This window comes from Dipodomys ordii, unplaced genomic scaffold, assembly GCF_000151885.1.
Source record: "Dipodomys ordii isolate 6190 unplaced genomic scaffold, Dord_2.0 Scaffold40, whole genome shotgun sequence".
Lineage (NCBI taxonomy): Eukaryota > Metazoa > Chordata > Mammalia > Rodentia > Heteromyidae > Dipodomys > Dipodomys ordii.
In genome coordinates, this window is record NW_012267256.1 from 364303 (window position 1) to 382059 (window position 17757).

Genomic DNA, 17757 nt, shown 5'->3' on the forward strand with positions numbered 1-17757 from the left:
AACCTCACTGACTGCAGAGTCAGCTGAAGGTACCTTTTCTTTGATTTATGAGGTCCACGTTAACGAGAGGCTTTGTTTCTAACAGGTTCCTGATATAAGAGATGAGGAAACATACGATTCGGAGGACATGGCCTCTGTCTTAGACTTGAAGCCGCAAGGGGCTGTGTGTGAAGGGAACACTGGTAGCTCCTCCAGAAAGCCCGTCCTGGCCCTTTCACCTCAAGTAGGTGGCTTCTGCGGCCCTCATCTTCTGCATCAATTACTTGGTAGGAGGAAAACTGGAAACACCATTTCACCCAGTATGTTTTTTTGTCCCCATAGACAGACATGGTGGATGACAACTCTAAACCACTCAGCTCTCAGAAAGCTTACAAAATCGTGCTGGCTGGGGATGCTGCGGTCGGGAAGTCAAGCTTCCTCATGAGACTCTGCAAGAACGAATTTCGAGGACACACAAGTGCCACCTTGGGTACAGCTCCTACTTCGGCTGACAATGGGGAGATTGTTTTCTTTGGCTAAATAACTTTTCTTTAGAGGTTGGATAGATACCACCCTGTCTCTCTACCTCTGTCTCTCTGTCTCTGTCTGTCTCTCTGTCTCTCTCCATTCATGGATATAGATGTATATGTGTGCGTGTGTTTGTGGATGGGCCTTTGTTTTGGCTAAATTCTAATGTTAGCTAAGGAAATCTGGCAAGAATCTTCTTAACTGATCCGTCAACCAAATCTTAGAGCCTGAGATACCAGATTATTTTATTCAATATATAGTTCTTGAATTCTAATAAAAATTAGATGCTATAGTAGTGCTAAGGGTATGCAATGAAGACAGCCAACCAAATCCCAGCATTTCAGAAACTTACATTCCATGGAAAGAAATGGGGAAAAAGCAAGTTTTAAAATCTGTGAATGAATTTTGTATTTCCAAACATTTTTCTGTGTCTCAATAGTTCTCAACATTAAACTACTCACCCTAACTTTTGCCAGTGCCTGCCTCTCAACTGTCATCCATCTTCAGAAATATGATATTGTTCTTTCGCTTTTCAGATGCATTCATTTTCAGCACTTGTTCAATAACTCACTTTTAACTCATTTTAAAAAATGGGGTTTGCAACAGAGTGCAGATTTGCACAAGGAAGGCAGAAAGCCTTTCCTATAGGTTTCATTTGATGAAGTGAACCAATAGAAAGTTTGTCAAAATTATAGCCAGGTAGAAGTCCCCTCCCCATCCCGCAACAAAGGAATCAGTAGTATTTTGAGCTTCCCAAGATACTTTTATAATCATTAGTAAGAGTTGATCGTGTGCAAATTCTTAATTTTTTCTTTATCTAATGAGATGTTTGATAGCTAGAACTGTTAGAACAAATTGATTGCGTAAAGAGATGTTTGATAGCTAGAACTGTTAGAACGGATTGATTGCCCTCTTAACAATGGGCTTCTTTGTAAATCTATGATTCTCTGATAGACCTTTCAAAATCACAAAGTAGGACATATGCTGTGTGTGTGTGTGTGTGTGTGTGCACGCGTGCATCGTGAGTGCATGTATGTGTATGCTGGCCCTAGGGGCTTGAATGCAGGGCATAGGGGCTGTCCTCAAGCTTTTGTGCTCATTTCTGGCACTCTACCTCTTGAGCCACAGTTTCATTTGTAGCTTTTGCTTTTGGTGGTTAATTGGAGGTAAGAAGCCTTTCCTACCAGGGCTGGCTTTGAACCTCAATCTTCAAATTTCAGCCTCGTGTGTAGCTAGGATTACAGGCATGAGCCAACAATGCCCAGCTTGAAAGTTTACTTTTTGATTTATAAAAAGCCTTCAGTATTTAGGTTTGTTTCTAGAGACCATAACATTTATAGGACATAACTTACATATACACACAAATATATATTGTATCATATACATATGCATGTACTTGTTTATACAAACACATATTCTTGCATCCATGATTATAACACACCCATGTGCATACACATATGTACACTTAATATACACATATGGCTATACCTGCACACACATTGCACTTATAACACTCATACGCCCATGCATGCACATACATATGCACATGCATTTCTTGCATGTGCAATTAGATAGCATATATACACACAGATGACTGAATTCAGAAAGTAGGTGTTCTGTCTTCTAAAACCAGCCAGCCTGCAGGCAGTGCATCTGTATGCATTTATTCTTCAAAGGTTGTTCTCCTTGAAGGTCGTATTCCCTTCTACCTCATTGAGTTTTGGCTTACTGCTTTTCCGCTGGTCTAAAGAGGGCTTGAAAGTCACAAACTAATAGAATTATTTATATCATGTTCTCCATCTCATACTCTCTTTCAGGAGTGGATTTCCAGATGAAAACTCTCATCGTTGATGGAGAGCAGACAGTCTTGCAGCTCTGGGATACAGCTGGACAGGAGAGGCAAGTGCTCTTGTTATGCTTTGGCCTGAGTTCAGGTTTGCAGATAAGCCTTCGTAGGGCATTTGATATAATTTCTACTCATAATTATATATGATTATATACATACTATATCATACCAATTACTTTTAGAATTCTGAGGTATATAACAATTTCTTTCTTTTTTTTTTTTTTGGGTCCGGTTGTGGGGCCTGAACTCTGGGCCTGGGCGCTGTCCCTCAGCTCTTCAGCTCAAGCTAGCGCTCTACCTCTTGAGCCACAGCGCCACTTCCGGCTTTTTTCTTTTTGCTTATGTGGTGCTGAGGAATCGAACCCAGGGCCTCAGGCATACAAGGCAAGCGCTCTACCACTGAGCCACCTTCCCAGCCCCCGGTATATAACAATTTCTGTAGTGCTCACCTTTTCACATCCACTCAGTTGTGGGAGAAGAGGGTTTCTAGGCTTCATTTGAGTGATGTTTGGTTGGACCAAAAAGACTGCATTTTCCTAACAGGAGCACTTCAGTGAGTTGGCACTTCTGAATGCAGCAACAATGGAAGGAACTCCTTTAGCTACAAAACAGTAAATGAGGGGGCAGAGCATCTGTCAGACCCCTGATCTAAAGGCAGAGATGTAAACTGAATAGCATCTGGTGACGATTCCTTATCTCTCATTCATTTCTGTGGCTAGAAACAAGGCACAGGTTTTAATTTTGTCTGTCTCTGTGGGGACAGAGTCTGCTCAGTTGTTCAGTAAGTAAATCTGAGGCGCCTGCCTTTGTACCAGGCACTATTCAGTGGCTGAGGACAAGGAGATAGCAATTCCTCATGAAACTTGGATTCACTGACAGACGGAGTTTCAACATTTCAGTGGGTCTGATGGTTGACATGGCCCTAGTAAAACCTACCATGGTCGGTTTAGAGCTCAGACAGGCACATTATTTGATGTATGCAGTCTTGTCGTGAATCTTCTATGTTCACGATGCAGTGTCTGGCATGTACACTGTGACACTCCATATTCTTAGTCTTTCCATCTATCCCACCCTCCCTGCCCACCAGACTCAATGTAACATTGCTTGCACACATGCCTTTCCAGCTTCCTCTGCGACCCTGATGGAGGTCCTGGTAGCTTGTTGCTGATGTTGAAGTTTAGTTATGCTTTCGCTACACATCCTTAGGATTGTTTGGTAGGAAAAAATGCTTGGCTTTGCTAAGTCAGTCACCCAGGACCTCATGTTTTCCCCTTTCACGGTGTCACTCAGAGCCTTGGTGAGGGCTGACTCATAGCAGTGTTCACCATGGACTCTTCTCACTTGGCTGGTCTTAGAAGATGAGAGAAAGAAGTGAGCATAACGATGAAGGGGGAGGCAGCGCCTCGCTGACTGAGTGTGATGTGCTTTTCTTTTTTCCCCAGATTCAGAAGTATTGCCAAGTCCTACTTCCGAAAAGCAGATGGTGTTTTGCTTCTGTACGATGTTACATGTGAGAAAAGCTTCCTTAATGTACGAGAATGGGTAGATATGGTTGAGGTAAGGAATCAAAATGAAGAAATTGAAAATTACAAGGTGGAGGTATGAACAGTCTCAGAAAATGCTGGAATGACTAGAAGCCGTAGTGGCATGCTGGAGGCCATGTCCCGTGGCGGTTGGCCACAGTTGCCCTCCCTCTTGGGCGTTACACAAGTGCCCCCAAACCATGGATGCTACTGATGGTATCTTCAGGGAATGAAAATTCTGAGATCTTTTATGGGTTAAGAGAACCCTATATAATCAAAGCAAAATGCAAATTGATTTTACAAAGAAGAGGGTACTGCTTTGGGGGTGAAAGTATGTAGGGGATTTCATATGTGTTAGGAACGCAGGTGGATGTGAGGATCGGATGATGTGGGGCTCTGGCATTGTTAATGTGTCGGGAGCCTCACTTTAGTCATGATGTGGGGCTCTGGCATTGTTAATGTGTCGGGAGCGTTACTTTAGTCATGATGTGGGGCTCTGGCATTGTTAATGTGTCGGGTAGTATCTGTTGTTAAATTAGATTATTGTGTATTTTATCTGAGGTGCTTTTTTGTTGTTGTTGTTGGTTGTGGGGCCTGAACTCTGGGCCTGGGCGCTGTCCCTCAGCTCTTCAGCTCAAGGCTACAGCTCTACCACTTGAGCCACAGCGCCACTTCCGGCTTTTTTCATTTTGTTTATGTGGTGCTGAGGAATCGAACCCAGGGCCTCGGGCATGCAAGGCAAGCGCTCTACCACTGAGCCACCTTCCCAGCCCCCTGAGGTGCTTTTATATCACTTATTTTCATGGTAAAGAAACTTGTTTTTAAATTGTTGGTCATGGGACTTGGAATCAGGGCCTGAGCACTGTCCCTGAGGGTTTTTGTTGTTGTTGTTGGCCAGTCCTGCGCTTGAAGTCAGGGTCTGGGTACTGTGCAGACCTTAGCTAGCACTCAACCACTGTGAGCCACAGCTCTACTGCTGTTTTTTTGGTGTATATGTAATAGTGAGGAATCGAACCCAGTGCTTCATGCGTGCTAGGCAGCACTCTATCACTAAACCACATTCACAGCCTCCCTGAGCTTTTAGTTCAAGGCTAGCACTCTGCTGCTTTGAGCCATAGTGCCACTTCTGGTTTTCTGGGAGTTAACTGGAGATAAGAGTCTCATGGACTTTCCTTCTTGGGCTGGATTCAAACCATGATCTTCAGATCTCAGCCTCCTGAGTAGCTGGGATTATGGGCATGAACCACCAGCTCCCACTAAGAATTCTTATTGTAGGAAATGATTTTGACCACATTTAATGTCCTGCCAACAGTTATGAGTCCACAAAAAGCTACAGTTTGGGCTGTGGTTCAATGTACTGTCTTGTCAAATAAACTATTAGCAGACTGTTCATCTATATCATCTATAATTTTAAATAGACATTAAATTTCAGTAGTGGCTAAGCAGGATGGTTGCTATCTGATCTGAAGTTAATCCCTGAAATGGATGTTCTTTCTAACAAACATAATAATAAAGAAATAGCTGATTACAATTTACAGTATGACTTCAGCAATAATAAATGTGCACATCATCCCATCAAAAGATAGTAATGCGAAATTATAATAACGGTAACAAACGTATACTTATATGTGTAATATGGTTACTTCAAAATGTTTCCATATGCTGCATTCCTCTCTCTAACATCTGCCTAAGGAAGTCAGAAATATTCTCATATATGGCAAACTGGAGGTGTAGGAAGCATATGGTACTTGCTTGGTTAGAAGTAGAATGGGGTCTAAATTGGGCTTCAGTCAACACTGGTGGCTTCTTAGATAAAGCACAGAGCAAGCAGCAGGTTTTGCAGAATAAGCCTTTAATGAAAAGAAATGGATGCCGAAGTCTGGTTGGCCGTGCATGTAGAAGGTATGTCTACTCATAGGAACAAATACCCTCCCTGGCATGGGGCAGTTGAGTCCTGAGCAAAGCGTTCCAGGGCTGAAATGTCTTGCTTATAGATTACAGTATGCCCAGGAAAAGGGGATCTAATTTTCTGAGCACCTCAATGTGGCCAGCAATTCTTTCAGTATTGATACTTTGTTTTCATGGGATCTGAAAGGAGGAAAACTATTTAGAGTTCACTCTTCCATTTGTTATGGGGAAAAGTAGATACTACGTGGCATTTGAATTTCATTGTAGGAAAAGAATGAGTGCAGTGAAGCTTCTCCATGATGTCTTTCTAGCTTGGGGGCAATCCTATAAAGACCACGGTGGGTGCCCAGTCTCAGTTGGGTAGAAATGAGTAACACCGTCTCTGAGACAGGTTAGGGGTTGAGAAGCAATAGACTGTTAGTAATGTGTGGATCTCTGAACTGATAGTTGGCATACCTTGATTAAAAGTCACTAGTTACCAGGTGCTGCTGCTTAATGCCTGTAATTCTAGCTACTTTGGAGGCCGAGAACTGAGGATTACAGTTTGAAGCCCGCCTAGGCAGGAAAGAGAGTTTTAACTGAAAACAACTGCTAAAAAGCTGAACGTAGAGCTGTGGCTCAGTTGGTAGCGTGCTAACCTTGAGTAAAAAAGCTCAGGGACAGCACCCAGGCCTTGAGTTCCAGTCCTAGGACTGGCACACATAGAAAATATTGGGCTACAGAATTTTGTAATAGGATTTTGCCTATAATTTGCCTGCTATGAATAATTTGTTGAATGACCAGGTAAAAGCTGGAAGGAGATACCTGAAACCTGATGAATTCTCTGAGTTTTACATGTTCGGAATATTTTCTGTTATCTCCTTTGGGTACTCCCAACTAGATCGATGTCGGTGGTCATGCCTCTTAGTTGATACTGGTTATTGTACTAGAGGTAAGAAATTAGCAGATACCTATTTCCTTTGCTGTAAATCTGATTACTCTCAGTGCCTGTTACCCTTTTTCATTAGCAAGCATGGAGGATGGAGTAGTTGGAGGTTGTGTAGTCAGTTTGGATCCAGGCATTGGCTCTGAGATGTTCTTAACTCTCTGAATTTCAGTTTTCTTACCTGAAAATGGGGACATAAGCATGGTTGTACTGAGGGAGATTTTTGAAGTTTAAAGATATTATCTTAAATATAAATGATTTTTAGGTTTCAATTAGCAATAAGACTTAAGAAAATAATAACAAATAAGCACTTTATTTTCCCAAATACAGCTAAAATGACTATGAATGAAGCCAGGTGCTTGTACCTGTAATTCTACCTCCTGAGGAGACTGAGATCTCAGGATTTCAGTTTGAGTATCTGTGAGTCCATGAGACTCTTATCTCCAATTAGCCAGCAGCAAGCCAGAAGTGGAGGTGTAGCTCAAGTATTAGAGTAGCATCCCTGAGTGAAAAAGCTAAAAGACATTGCTCAGGCCCTGAGTTCAAGCCCCAGTACCAGCACACACAGGAGAAAAACTATGAATGCAATGATATTATATTTACATTTTTGTAGCAACTAGACAACTGTTTCTATTATAACCATCGTGGCTGTTGTCACTGTAATTTGTCAATGTTTGATGGATGCCTGTTTTTTTTTTTTTTTCATGATAGGATGCAACCCATGAGACCATTCCTATCATGCTGGTAGGAAACAAGGCTGATCTTCGTGACACCGCCACTGCCGAAGGACAAAAATGTGTCGCAGGATATTTTGGAGAAAAACTGGCCATGGTAAGAGGGTGGGCTAGAACTGGAAGAGAATAGAGGGGTGTAATGGCTTCAGAGTTAGTGGCCTTTCACTTTAGTTTTCTTTTGTGTAAGAGGTTGGCAAGTCTCCACCTTGTCTGACCAGGTGTCTGTCTTTCTTACACCAGTCGAGTTCCCAGTGCTTTGCCCTGCAGGAATTAAAGTAATTATGGCTAGGAGTAAATTCTTCAGGAAGGGAAGACAATCTCATCATCATTTTCCCACTGATTTTATTGACAAAGATGACCACAGTAATCTCCCATCTCCCTTCCTTCTTGTCTGGTTCCTGGAATGAAAGGAAAAGAAGGAGTATTCTACTTTATTAAGATGGGATCAATTTCAGAGAGGCACCATACAGAGCACTGTTTTGCCTGACCTCGAGGGAATGCGAAGGCTTCTTTCTGAAGATTGTGCTTTGGATCAGGCATGGGATCAGCCCAGATGCCCCTGAGAGGATGAATGGATCAGAAAATGTGTTACACATACAATGGAATTCCTCCCATCTGTTAGAAAGAATGATACCATACCATTTGTAAAGAAACAGAAAGACCTGGAAAAAGTAGGTCAGGTGAAATCAGGCCTAGAGAGACAAAGGATGCATATTTTCCTTTATATATGGAAGCTAAATTTAGCTTACACACTTATAAATAAACACTTTGGGTGATATGCAAGTGTATACAAGTATATTAACTGATAAACAGTAGATTCAATAGAGAACTGAAATAGTGTAATTCCTTAGAAAGGCAAAATCAAAGTTTAGCAAAGTGAAACACCAGAAAGCAGGTATTCAAAAGGCATGTGATAGGGTTAAGAGGAAAGGGAATGAAGAGGAGAAGAGAGGAGAAGAGAGAATACCGTCAAGTGTCCAGTGTATATTGTACAAAATTAGGAAGGGTGAGGATAACGGTAGGTAAGGTGGGAATGGGTGAGAATGTTGAAAGGGGAGACAGTGATCAAGAGATAGTGTATTCAGAAACTGCTTTGTTAAATGGCAACTCCTTTGTAAAACCATTTAAAGATATTTTTTTTTTTTGTCGGTCGTGGGACTTGAACTCTGGGCTTGAGTGCTATCTCTGCGCTCTTCAGCTCAAGGCGAGTGCTCTACTGCTTGAGCTACAGCACCACTTCTGGTTTTCTAGTGGTTTATTGGAGATAAGAGTCTCATGGACTTTTTCTGCCTGGGCTGGCTTTGAAAGGCGATCCTCAGATCTCAGCCTCTGGAGTAGCTAGGAATACAGGTGTGAGCCTCTGGTGCCCGGCTAAACATAAAAAGACAGGAAAGATTGTGCTTTGGCTGGGCACTGGTGGCTCTTCCTGTAGTCATCCTGACTACTCCAGAGCTCTTCCTGTAGTCATCCTGACTACTCCAGAGCTCATCCTGTAGTCATCCTGGATACAGAGCTCATCCTGTAGTCATCCTGGATACAGAGCTCATCCTGTAGTCATCCTGACTACTCCAGAGCTCTCCCTGTAGTCATCCTGACTACTCCAGAGCTCATCCTGTAGTCATCCTGACTACTCCAGAGCTCTCCCTGTAGTCATCCTGGATACAGAGCTCTCCCTGTAGTCATCCTGACTACTCCAGAGCTCTTCCTGTAGTCATCTTGACTACTCCAGAGCTCTTCCTGTAGTCATCCTGACTACTCCAGAGCTCTCCCTGTAGTCATCCTGACTACTCCAGAGCTCTCCCTGTAGTCATCCTGGATACAGAGCTCATCCTGTAGTCATCCTGGATACAGAGCTCTCCCTGTAGTCATCCTGGATACAGAGCTCTTCCTGTAGTCATCCTGACTACTCCAGAGCTCATCCTGTAGTCATCCTGACTACTCCAGAGCTCTCCCTGTAGTCATCCTGGATACAGAGCTCATCCTGTAGTCATCCTGACTACTCCAGAGCTCATCCTGTAGTCATCCTGGATACAGAGCTCATCCTGTAGTCATCCTGGATACAGAGCTCATCCTGTAGTCATCCTGACTACTCCAGAGCTCATCCTGTAGTCATCCTGGATACAGAGCTCATCCTGTAGTCATCCTGACTACTCCAGAGCTCTTCCTGTAGTCATCCTGACTACTCCAGAGCTCTTCCTGTAGTCATCCTGACTACTCCAGAGCTCTTCCTGTAGTCATCCTTGGCTATTCCAGAGGTTGTGATCCAAGGATCACAGTTTAAAGCCTGGCTGGACAGAAAAGTCTGTGAGGCTCTTATCTCTAATTAACCTGAAAAAAGTCAGATGTGGAGCTGTGGGTCAAGTGATAAGAGTGCTAGCCTTGTGTGAAAAGCGAAGCAGAATGTGAAGCCCAAGACGTACACAGAGACACAGACACAGATTTGTGCTTCATCTGACATTTTCTTGGGCTACACATTAGCAGAAGGAAGAATGTAAGTTCTGTGTGGGTTACTACTGTGGGAATGTTTTCCTCCATCACTGTCAGGTGTGAAGGCTGCCGGGCCTTTAGAAGGACTCTCCTTCCCTTGAGCAGGCCCACCTGTTGTCAGCCTCATTTGATGGCTGGTATTGGTGGCTGGCACCAAGGAAGGACACTTTTTATCTTTTCCTTTTTCTTTTTTGTATGTGTGTCTGTGTGTGTGTGCGCGCGCACGCGTGTGTCCATCCTGACACTTAAACTCAGGGCCTCGGCACTGTCCCTGAGCTATTTTGTTTAAGACTAGTACTTCATCACTTGAGCCACATCTCCACTCTCAGCTTTTTGGTGATTGATTGTAGATAGGAGTCTTATGGACTTTCCTACCTGGGCTGGCTTTGAACCATGATCCTTAAATCTGTTTCCTGAGTAGCTAGGATTTCTGGCCATGCATGAACTTTAAAAAGTTTCACATTACAAATTTTAATCAGATGCATATTTTGAGTATTATAACTGCAGACCAAATATGGTAAACATTAAAACTTGACAGTGAAATGCAAAGGAGATGCAGTCAGCACTTGTAGTCATGTCTACTCTGTTATGGGTTGAGAAAAGATCAGGAGGCAAAGCAGGCAGCCCTGGCCCTTCTGGGGGTTTGGGAATGTTCTGTCCCCTCCGGTCTCATTCGCCCTCCGTCTTCAAGCTTTGTTTCCTCAAGCATGTTATGACTTCCAGTTTCCTACATCCTCACATGTCATCCTATGACATCCTGCATATGGAAGTCAGCTTTAGCACAACCTGTGTCCATGTGTGTGTGCATGTGCATGCACATGCACATGCTGGTACTGAGGTTGAACTCAGGACCCTTGGCTCTCTCTCAGGGTTGGTGCTCTGCTGCTTGAGCCACACCTCTGTCTTTGGGCCTTTGGCTGGTTAATTGGTGATAACACTCTCATAGATTTGTCTGCCTAGGCTGGCTTCCTGTGGCGATCCTCAGTTCTCAGTCTCCTGAGTAGCTAGGATGATAGATGGAAGATACATGCACCTTGATAGCCACCCATTTCCTTCTTCCATGGTATGTGTATGTTTTCCTATCACTTGGGGCGGCTGGATGCAGGTCCCCTTGTGGAGTCTTCCCCAGTCTTGGTCTCTCCTCTGTCTCCTTGTTCCACAAAGTCATCAGATCCTCCCTTACCACATATGGGAATATTAAGCCCACATCGAGGCCCTCAACACACCCAGTTCTTCTTTCTTTTCCTTTTTCTTTTTTTTTTCTTTTTGTGCCTATCCTGGGGCTTGAACTCAGGGCCTGGGTGCTGTCCTTGAATTTTTTTGTTCAAGGCAAATACTCTTCCACTTCAGTCACAGTTCTGCTTTCCACGTTTTGGTGGTTAATTGGAGAAAAGAGTATCATGGACTTTCCTGCCGATGCTGGCTTCGAATCCTGAGCCTCAAATCTCAGCTTCCAGAGTAGTCGGATTATAGGCATGAGCCACTAGAGCCTGGCTTCAGTTCATCTTTCTTAAGATAAAATGTCTCCTGCTTGTTGGACAGAAACAGAAATAACACTAGAAATTGAACTTGTTGCAAGTACTACTCAGAAAATACCTGTGAGGTTTTATCTCTACCAGGAAGACTTGGTAGAGCTATTCAAGGTTAGACTCTACTTAATGTGAACTTCAGGGGTTACCTTAGGATCTCCAAAATGAGGAGGAGTCAGATTAGAGAAAAGGATATTGAAAGTGCACACTGGAAGAAAACCAGGAGGATGACACAGAACTAGAGGGAATCAGGGAAAAACATACAACAGCGGGACCCATCAACTGCGCTGGACATTGACCAAAATGAACTAAGCAACTCAGTGGCAGCAATGGGAGGGAGGGAACAAGTGGGAAAGAGAGAACAGCTGACGCTATGCAAAACAAAAGAAATGTACACATGTACCCAATGTGGAAGAAATAACTGTATAGCAAAGCTCATAGAACTCATAAATGTTATAGACCACGATAGACAATTTGTTCTGGGAAAGTTAGAATGTGTTTGTGACTTTGAACTAAGCTTCACTATCCCACAATACTGTGAAATTTGGGAAATTATGTAACCACTTAATCACAATACAAAATTTGAAAAAAAAAAGAAAAGGATATGGAGGGGTCAGGGCAACCTAAGTAATTGGAAGACCAGGCAGGTAGGAAGGTCTTGAGGTCAGTGGAGAGTTGGGCACCGGAGAAAAACAGAGAAGGCTAGAGTCATTGGGGTAAAACTGGGAGATCAGCCAAGGCTGCATAAGCAGGGCCATAACCTAAAGAAGAATGCGAAGCAGTGAAGGAATTGAAAGAGAATGATGGTGCACTGGTCACACCCATTGCTGTCAGCAAGGTGAACAACAGGACTGCAGTGGGCTGATTGTTCCTTAAGAGCACCGGGGTTGCCGGTGCTTTTTGCAGGTAAAATATGAAATCTTACATATTTTCAATGCAAAATAATCCTCTGACTAAAAACTATTTCTGGAATAATTACAATTAGATTTGCTACTTTTTGAATACTAAAATTCCAATTCAGTTTGTGTATGTGTGTGTGCGTGTGCATGCAAGTGCGCATATGTGTGAGTACACACATGCACACATGTGCACGTGCTGACTCAGGGGGCTTAAACACAGGACTTCACATGCTTGTTTGGCCTTTTTCTCAATTCGAACTGTGCCACTTGAGTCACAAATCTACTTCTGGCTTTTTGTTGGTTAGATGGAGATAAGAATCTCTTAGATTTGTTTGTCTGGGCTGGCCTTGAACTGTGATACTCAGATCTCAGTCTCCTGAGTAGCTGGGATGGCAGGTGTGAGCCTCTGGCGCTCAGCTTGAACTCAGTTTCCTAATTGTTAGTCACTGTTAGCATGCTCAGTGGGAAAGTGTGCTTTGCTGGATTTTATGGTTTCTAATAGCTAAAATGTCAAAAGGCCCCGTTGAAAGCTTGGTTTGTGTGTGGATTTCTTTCTTTTCTGCAGACCTACGGGGCGTTGTTCTGTGAGACAAGTGCCAAAGATGGCTCCAACGTGGTGGAAGCTGCTCTGCACCTTGCTCGGTAAGGGCGTCTTGGGAGCTGTTACCTAGTTAATGTACACGTCAAATTCCTCCACCCTGGCATGCAGATCAAATACTGTCCCGTGTTTCAGCCCAGTGCACATGGATATTATAACCCTCAGCAATGCTACTTGTTCACCCCTGGAATATTGGTAAAATAACAAACATCCTTACTGCCAAACAAAACAGGTGCATCTGAGGTGTCGTTGACATTTCTGCAAAATATCAGCACAAAGCTAATAGTTGACTTGTGCAAATCATCTCCAGGAACCAAATTTTAAACACCAGTGTCTATTATGAATACAACTATCTAGTATGTCATTTTTCTAGATGAAAAGGAAAAAAAAAGCTTCTAGCAAAGCAAATTGCACATCATGCTAGTTGGAATCACAATGTCAAAATTATTACCTGGGTAATTGTTAAGCTAAGGAAATGGTGTTAATCACAAATAACATTTTGGGATATAGATTAGAATAAGAATTGCATCTTTAAAGAACTTTTATATAAATGTGCATATTTTAATTCTTGAAGTATTTTTAGGAAATTACAACATTACCTGCTTAGTCTTTCTGTTATAAATGGAAAGATGATTAGATGATTCTTCCTATCTTAAAGGGTTTCTATAACTACCACCACCACTTCCTGCCCAATATTCGCACAACAAAAGGAAGAAAGATGCATAAGCAAAATTCAGGATAGGAATTTCTAATTGCACAGAAAACAAATATATAGTTTTAGGCACACAATTATTTTTCTATTGTGTCTGAGAGCCTTTAGTGCTATAATTGGCCTCTCCTACTAAACATAGACTGTTACAATACTTTGCAGTGTTTTCAGTGATACCTTTTGATTAATGACTTGGTATTAAATGTCTATAAATTAGACTAACATTAGCTGAGTGGTTGGGTTAGGGCCTTAACAAAATGGCTGTCCTGACTTGAATAAACCAAGTAAACAGGACTCAGAACTTGAGGTGGCTTGGGTCACATCAGTTTGTGGCAGGGTTGGCAGATGTGCTGGGCTTATACTTTGACCATTTTCCCCTTCGACTTCAGTCCAAGAGAGATAGCCTTCTCCCCAAAGACATAAACAAATCATCTTTGTTTAAAGCAAAAAAAATTCTTTAAACACTGTTTAAACTTTGAGTGTTGCCTAGAACAGGCTAGAATAAAAGCCAACATTTAAACTTGAAGAGATTCATCAAAGTTACATTTTTTTTGTTTCCATATCTTGGCATGCATTTGGATTAGCATTGTGTTTAAGCACACTGTTTTGTTTATTCTCAAGCCACGTGTAATAAAGGAGGAGAATTCAATGAAATGCATTTTTCTTTAGTGAGGTAGCATAGTTGATCGGCTGTGTCACATGGCTGTGTTAGTATTTGCAACCTTCTAGGATTCCTGGGTGGAGGTGATGTAGCAGATGTGCTGTATTGTTGGAGGAGGAACGTTGGTCTTTAAAGCATCATTGGACCAGGTTCTGTGTGAGCTCAGCGCTGCCTAAGCTTTGGGCGTGCCTTGCATCACCGCACTGGAGAAGGACGCTGCAGTCACGCCTTAGAGCAACTATAGCTAGAAACTCAGAGACCCTAAATGCTCCAAAGTCTGAAACTTTAGGACTGTGGACAGTGGTGGTCAAAGACTTTGAATTTTGGAACATTTCAGATGCTGGTTTCTTGGATTAGGAATACTGAATATGTAAAGTCTATATATGTATTCCAGAATCTACCAAATTCTGAAATTGGAAATCCTCATGGTCACAAGCATTTCAAATAAGAGATAACTCAAGGTGGGTGTGGTGGCTGGTTACTGCCCTGTGTACGGGGGTAACTCCGAATTCACTCTTAAACAAACGCACCCCAAAGAGCCATGGAGTCTTAACAAGCCCGCGTCTCACTTGTGGTGTCTCCAGTAATCTCTAGAATGGGGAGGGGAAGCTGAATAAAACCACCACCTTTCTTTTTTATGATTTTTTTTATTGAGATTAAGTGATTACATAAATTTTACAAATTTCACAGTATTGTGAGATAGTGATACTTAAAGTCACAAGCACATTTTAGCCTTCACAAGGCAAATGGTCATTATCATGGTCTATAATGTTTGAATTCTATGAGTTTTGACAATACAACTATTTCTTCCAAATGGGGTGATATGTACCTTTCTTTCCTTTTGCTTAGTGTCAGCTGTTCCCTCCTTCCCTCCCATTCCCCTCCCTCCCATCGTTGCCCTTGAGTTGCTTAGATTGTTTTCATCAATGTCCAGTGCCCCGATGGGCCCCTCTGTTGTATATTTCCTCCTGTTTCCCTGTGATTCTGTGCCTTCCTCTTAGCTTCACTCAGATGTGCACACACACACACACACACACACACACACACACACACCATATATGTGGTCAAGATCATGAAGTCATTTAGAAATGATACAACAAAATGAGTGGAGGTCTCAAAGTTCCTTTGTAATACCATCGGTCGTCCCAGTGAATGATGTAATCACTACTTAGTGCTCAGTTGTCATGTGGAAGCCTATAAAAGTTAAATGAATACTTGTTTCTTGATCACACCCCAAACATGGCCTCTCCTCACTGTTGCCTCATAGAGATGGGAGAGGCCATTTGCCTGTCACTTCCTCTGTATTAAATTATGGCCTAATTTGGGCTTAATGTGTTCAATATAAAAATTATGAGTAGTGCCAGGTACTGGTGGCTCACACCTGTAATCCTAGCTTCTTAGGAGACTGAGGTCTGAGGACTGAGGTTCAAAGTCAGTCTGGGCAGGAAAGTGTGAGATTCTTATCCTCAATTAAGCACCAAAAAACCTGGGAGAGTGGTGCTGTGGCTCAAGTGGGCAGCCCAGGCCTTGAGTTAAAGCTCCAGGGCTGGCACGTGCACATGTGCATACGTGTGCAGGTACACACAAACACAACACACACGTATACTCAAAGAATGAAGCAAGTACATAAAGGTTTTAATTGATTTGTGCTCTGCCTGTTAGATCTGCTTATCGAAGTATTTAAGTCTATAATGGCAATGTTGTATTCTCCTCAGGTAGAATCCTCATTTTAAAAAGCTTTACAACCTTTAGAAAATAACGTATGATAGAAAACGCAGAAGTGTTTGATGTAGCTCTCAGAGCGTGACCCCAGCATGGTCCTCTCCACGACTTACCCTATCACAAGACCATATGGGCTTGTACTGTCTGGAACAGGTTTTTCTCTTGAAAAGGCTCTTTGTGGGTAAATAATGGCCAAACCATTCTGTCTTCTTGGAAAATCTCTCCACCCCAGGATAAGCTTCTCCTAGAAACGCAGTTCCATAGAGCGCTGTTAGGCCGTCGCTCACAGTCATTGTCACCACTAGAGCATAGGCTTTCCATAGTTCCAGTAGTAGGCTCACATTCAACGGGCAATTATTTGGTCAGTAGCCTAAAGTTGAAGAAAAACCAGTGGGTAAAAAGCATAGCAGTTCTGGGCATGAGCTGAGTCCATTATAAGTGTACACACTAAAACATGTGGTTATTAAACATGGCTCTTTTTGGTAAAGTTGTTTCCTGGTTTTCTTAAAGTGGGTTTTGCCTGCTTTTTTTGGGTAGGCCTGACCAAGATGTGGCTGTATATTTAATATCTGATTCCAGGCTAAATAAAATGTGTTCATTATGATGAGAATGGAGCATGTGCAGAGCCCAGTGCTAGATTCAGCAAAATACCAAAGGAAGCAAGGAGGACGTATATTTACCGGGGACCACGCCATGAGCTCCTCGCAGAAGCCTCAGCCCCCCGCCCCCGCAGGCAGCCAGGAAGTCCTCTTGTGAGGGTGCTATGACTCCACACCTGTCTACAGACGAGGAAGTGTGGGAATGAAGAGGCCTCAGCAGCTGGCCCAAGCCACCTGGCCAGGCCTGTTCACTACTGGCCTGGATCACTGGCTGGCTACTTCACGGTGGTTAACCCGAGAGCCACCGGCTCATGCCTATGGTCCAGTTATGCAGGAGGCTGAGACCTGAGGAGCCTAATGTGAAACCAACCCAGGAAAAAGGGTCATGAGACTGTTATCTCCACTAAATCATCAAAAACCTGTACGTGGAGGTGTGACTCAGAGGGTGGAGCACCAGCCGTGAGTGAAGAAGCCAGGTGAGAGCACAAGGTCCTGAGTTCAAGCCCCGGGATCACGCACACGCCTGCTTGCACACATGTGCACACGTGCACACACATGCGCACACACGCGCACACGCACACACACGCACACACATGCACGCACACACGCCTGCTTGCACACGCACACACGCACACGCACACGCCTGCTTGCACACACGCACACTTGCTTGCACGCACACGCACATGCACACACACACGCCTGCTTGCATACGTGCAGACACGCACACGCACACACACACACACACACATTCCTTTCTGTATTCCTACGGCCTTTCTTTTTCTTTTTCTTTCCTTCTTTTTTTTTTTGTCATGGGTCCTGAACTCTGGGCCTGGGCGCTGTCCCTCAGCTCTTCAGCTCAAGGCAAGCGCTCTACCACTGAGCCACCTTCCCAGCCCCTCTTTTTTATTTTATGTCTCCTTCTGATGTGTTATATCACCATAGTTACTGAAATCATCTCCAGATGATCACTTAAAGTTGCCATACTTTTTTTACTCCTACCTGTTTTTTAAATACTGTAAGTGCATTCTGAGCTACCAAATGGAATAACTGGAATTTCCACAGACACTGTCCTTCCCTCCCTCCCTCCCTCCTTCCCTCCCTCCCTCCCTC

The 17757-nt window shown here is 43.2% G+C and overlaps 1 protein-coding gene across 1 annotated transcript in view; it reads left to right on the top strand.

Moving 5' to 3' along the window:
• Positions 1–17757, top strand: part of Rasef (RAS and EF-hand domain containing) — a 77286-nt gene that overhangs the window by 55867 nt on the left and 3662 nt on the right. The window contains exons 11-16 of the mRNA XM_013018384.1: positions 86–223; positions 322–469; positions 2325–2406; positions 3796–3910; positions 7421–7540; positions 12924–13000. Of these exons, the coding sequence (XP_012873838.1) occupies positions 86–223; positions 322–469; positions 2325–2406; positions 3796–3910; positions 7421–7540; positions 12924–13000 (680 nt within the window). The remainder of the gene's footprint in view (positions 1–85; positions 224–321; positions 470–2324; positions 2407–3795; positions 3911–7420; positions 7541–12923; positions 13001–17757) is intronic.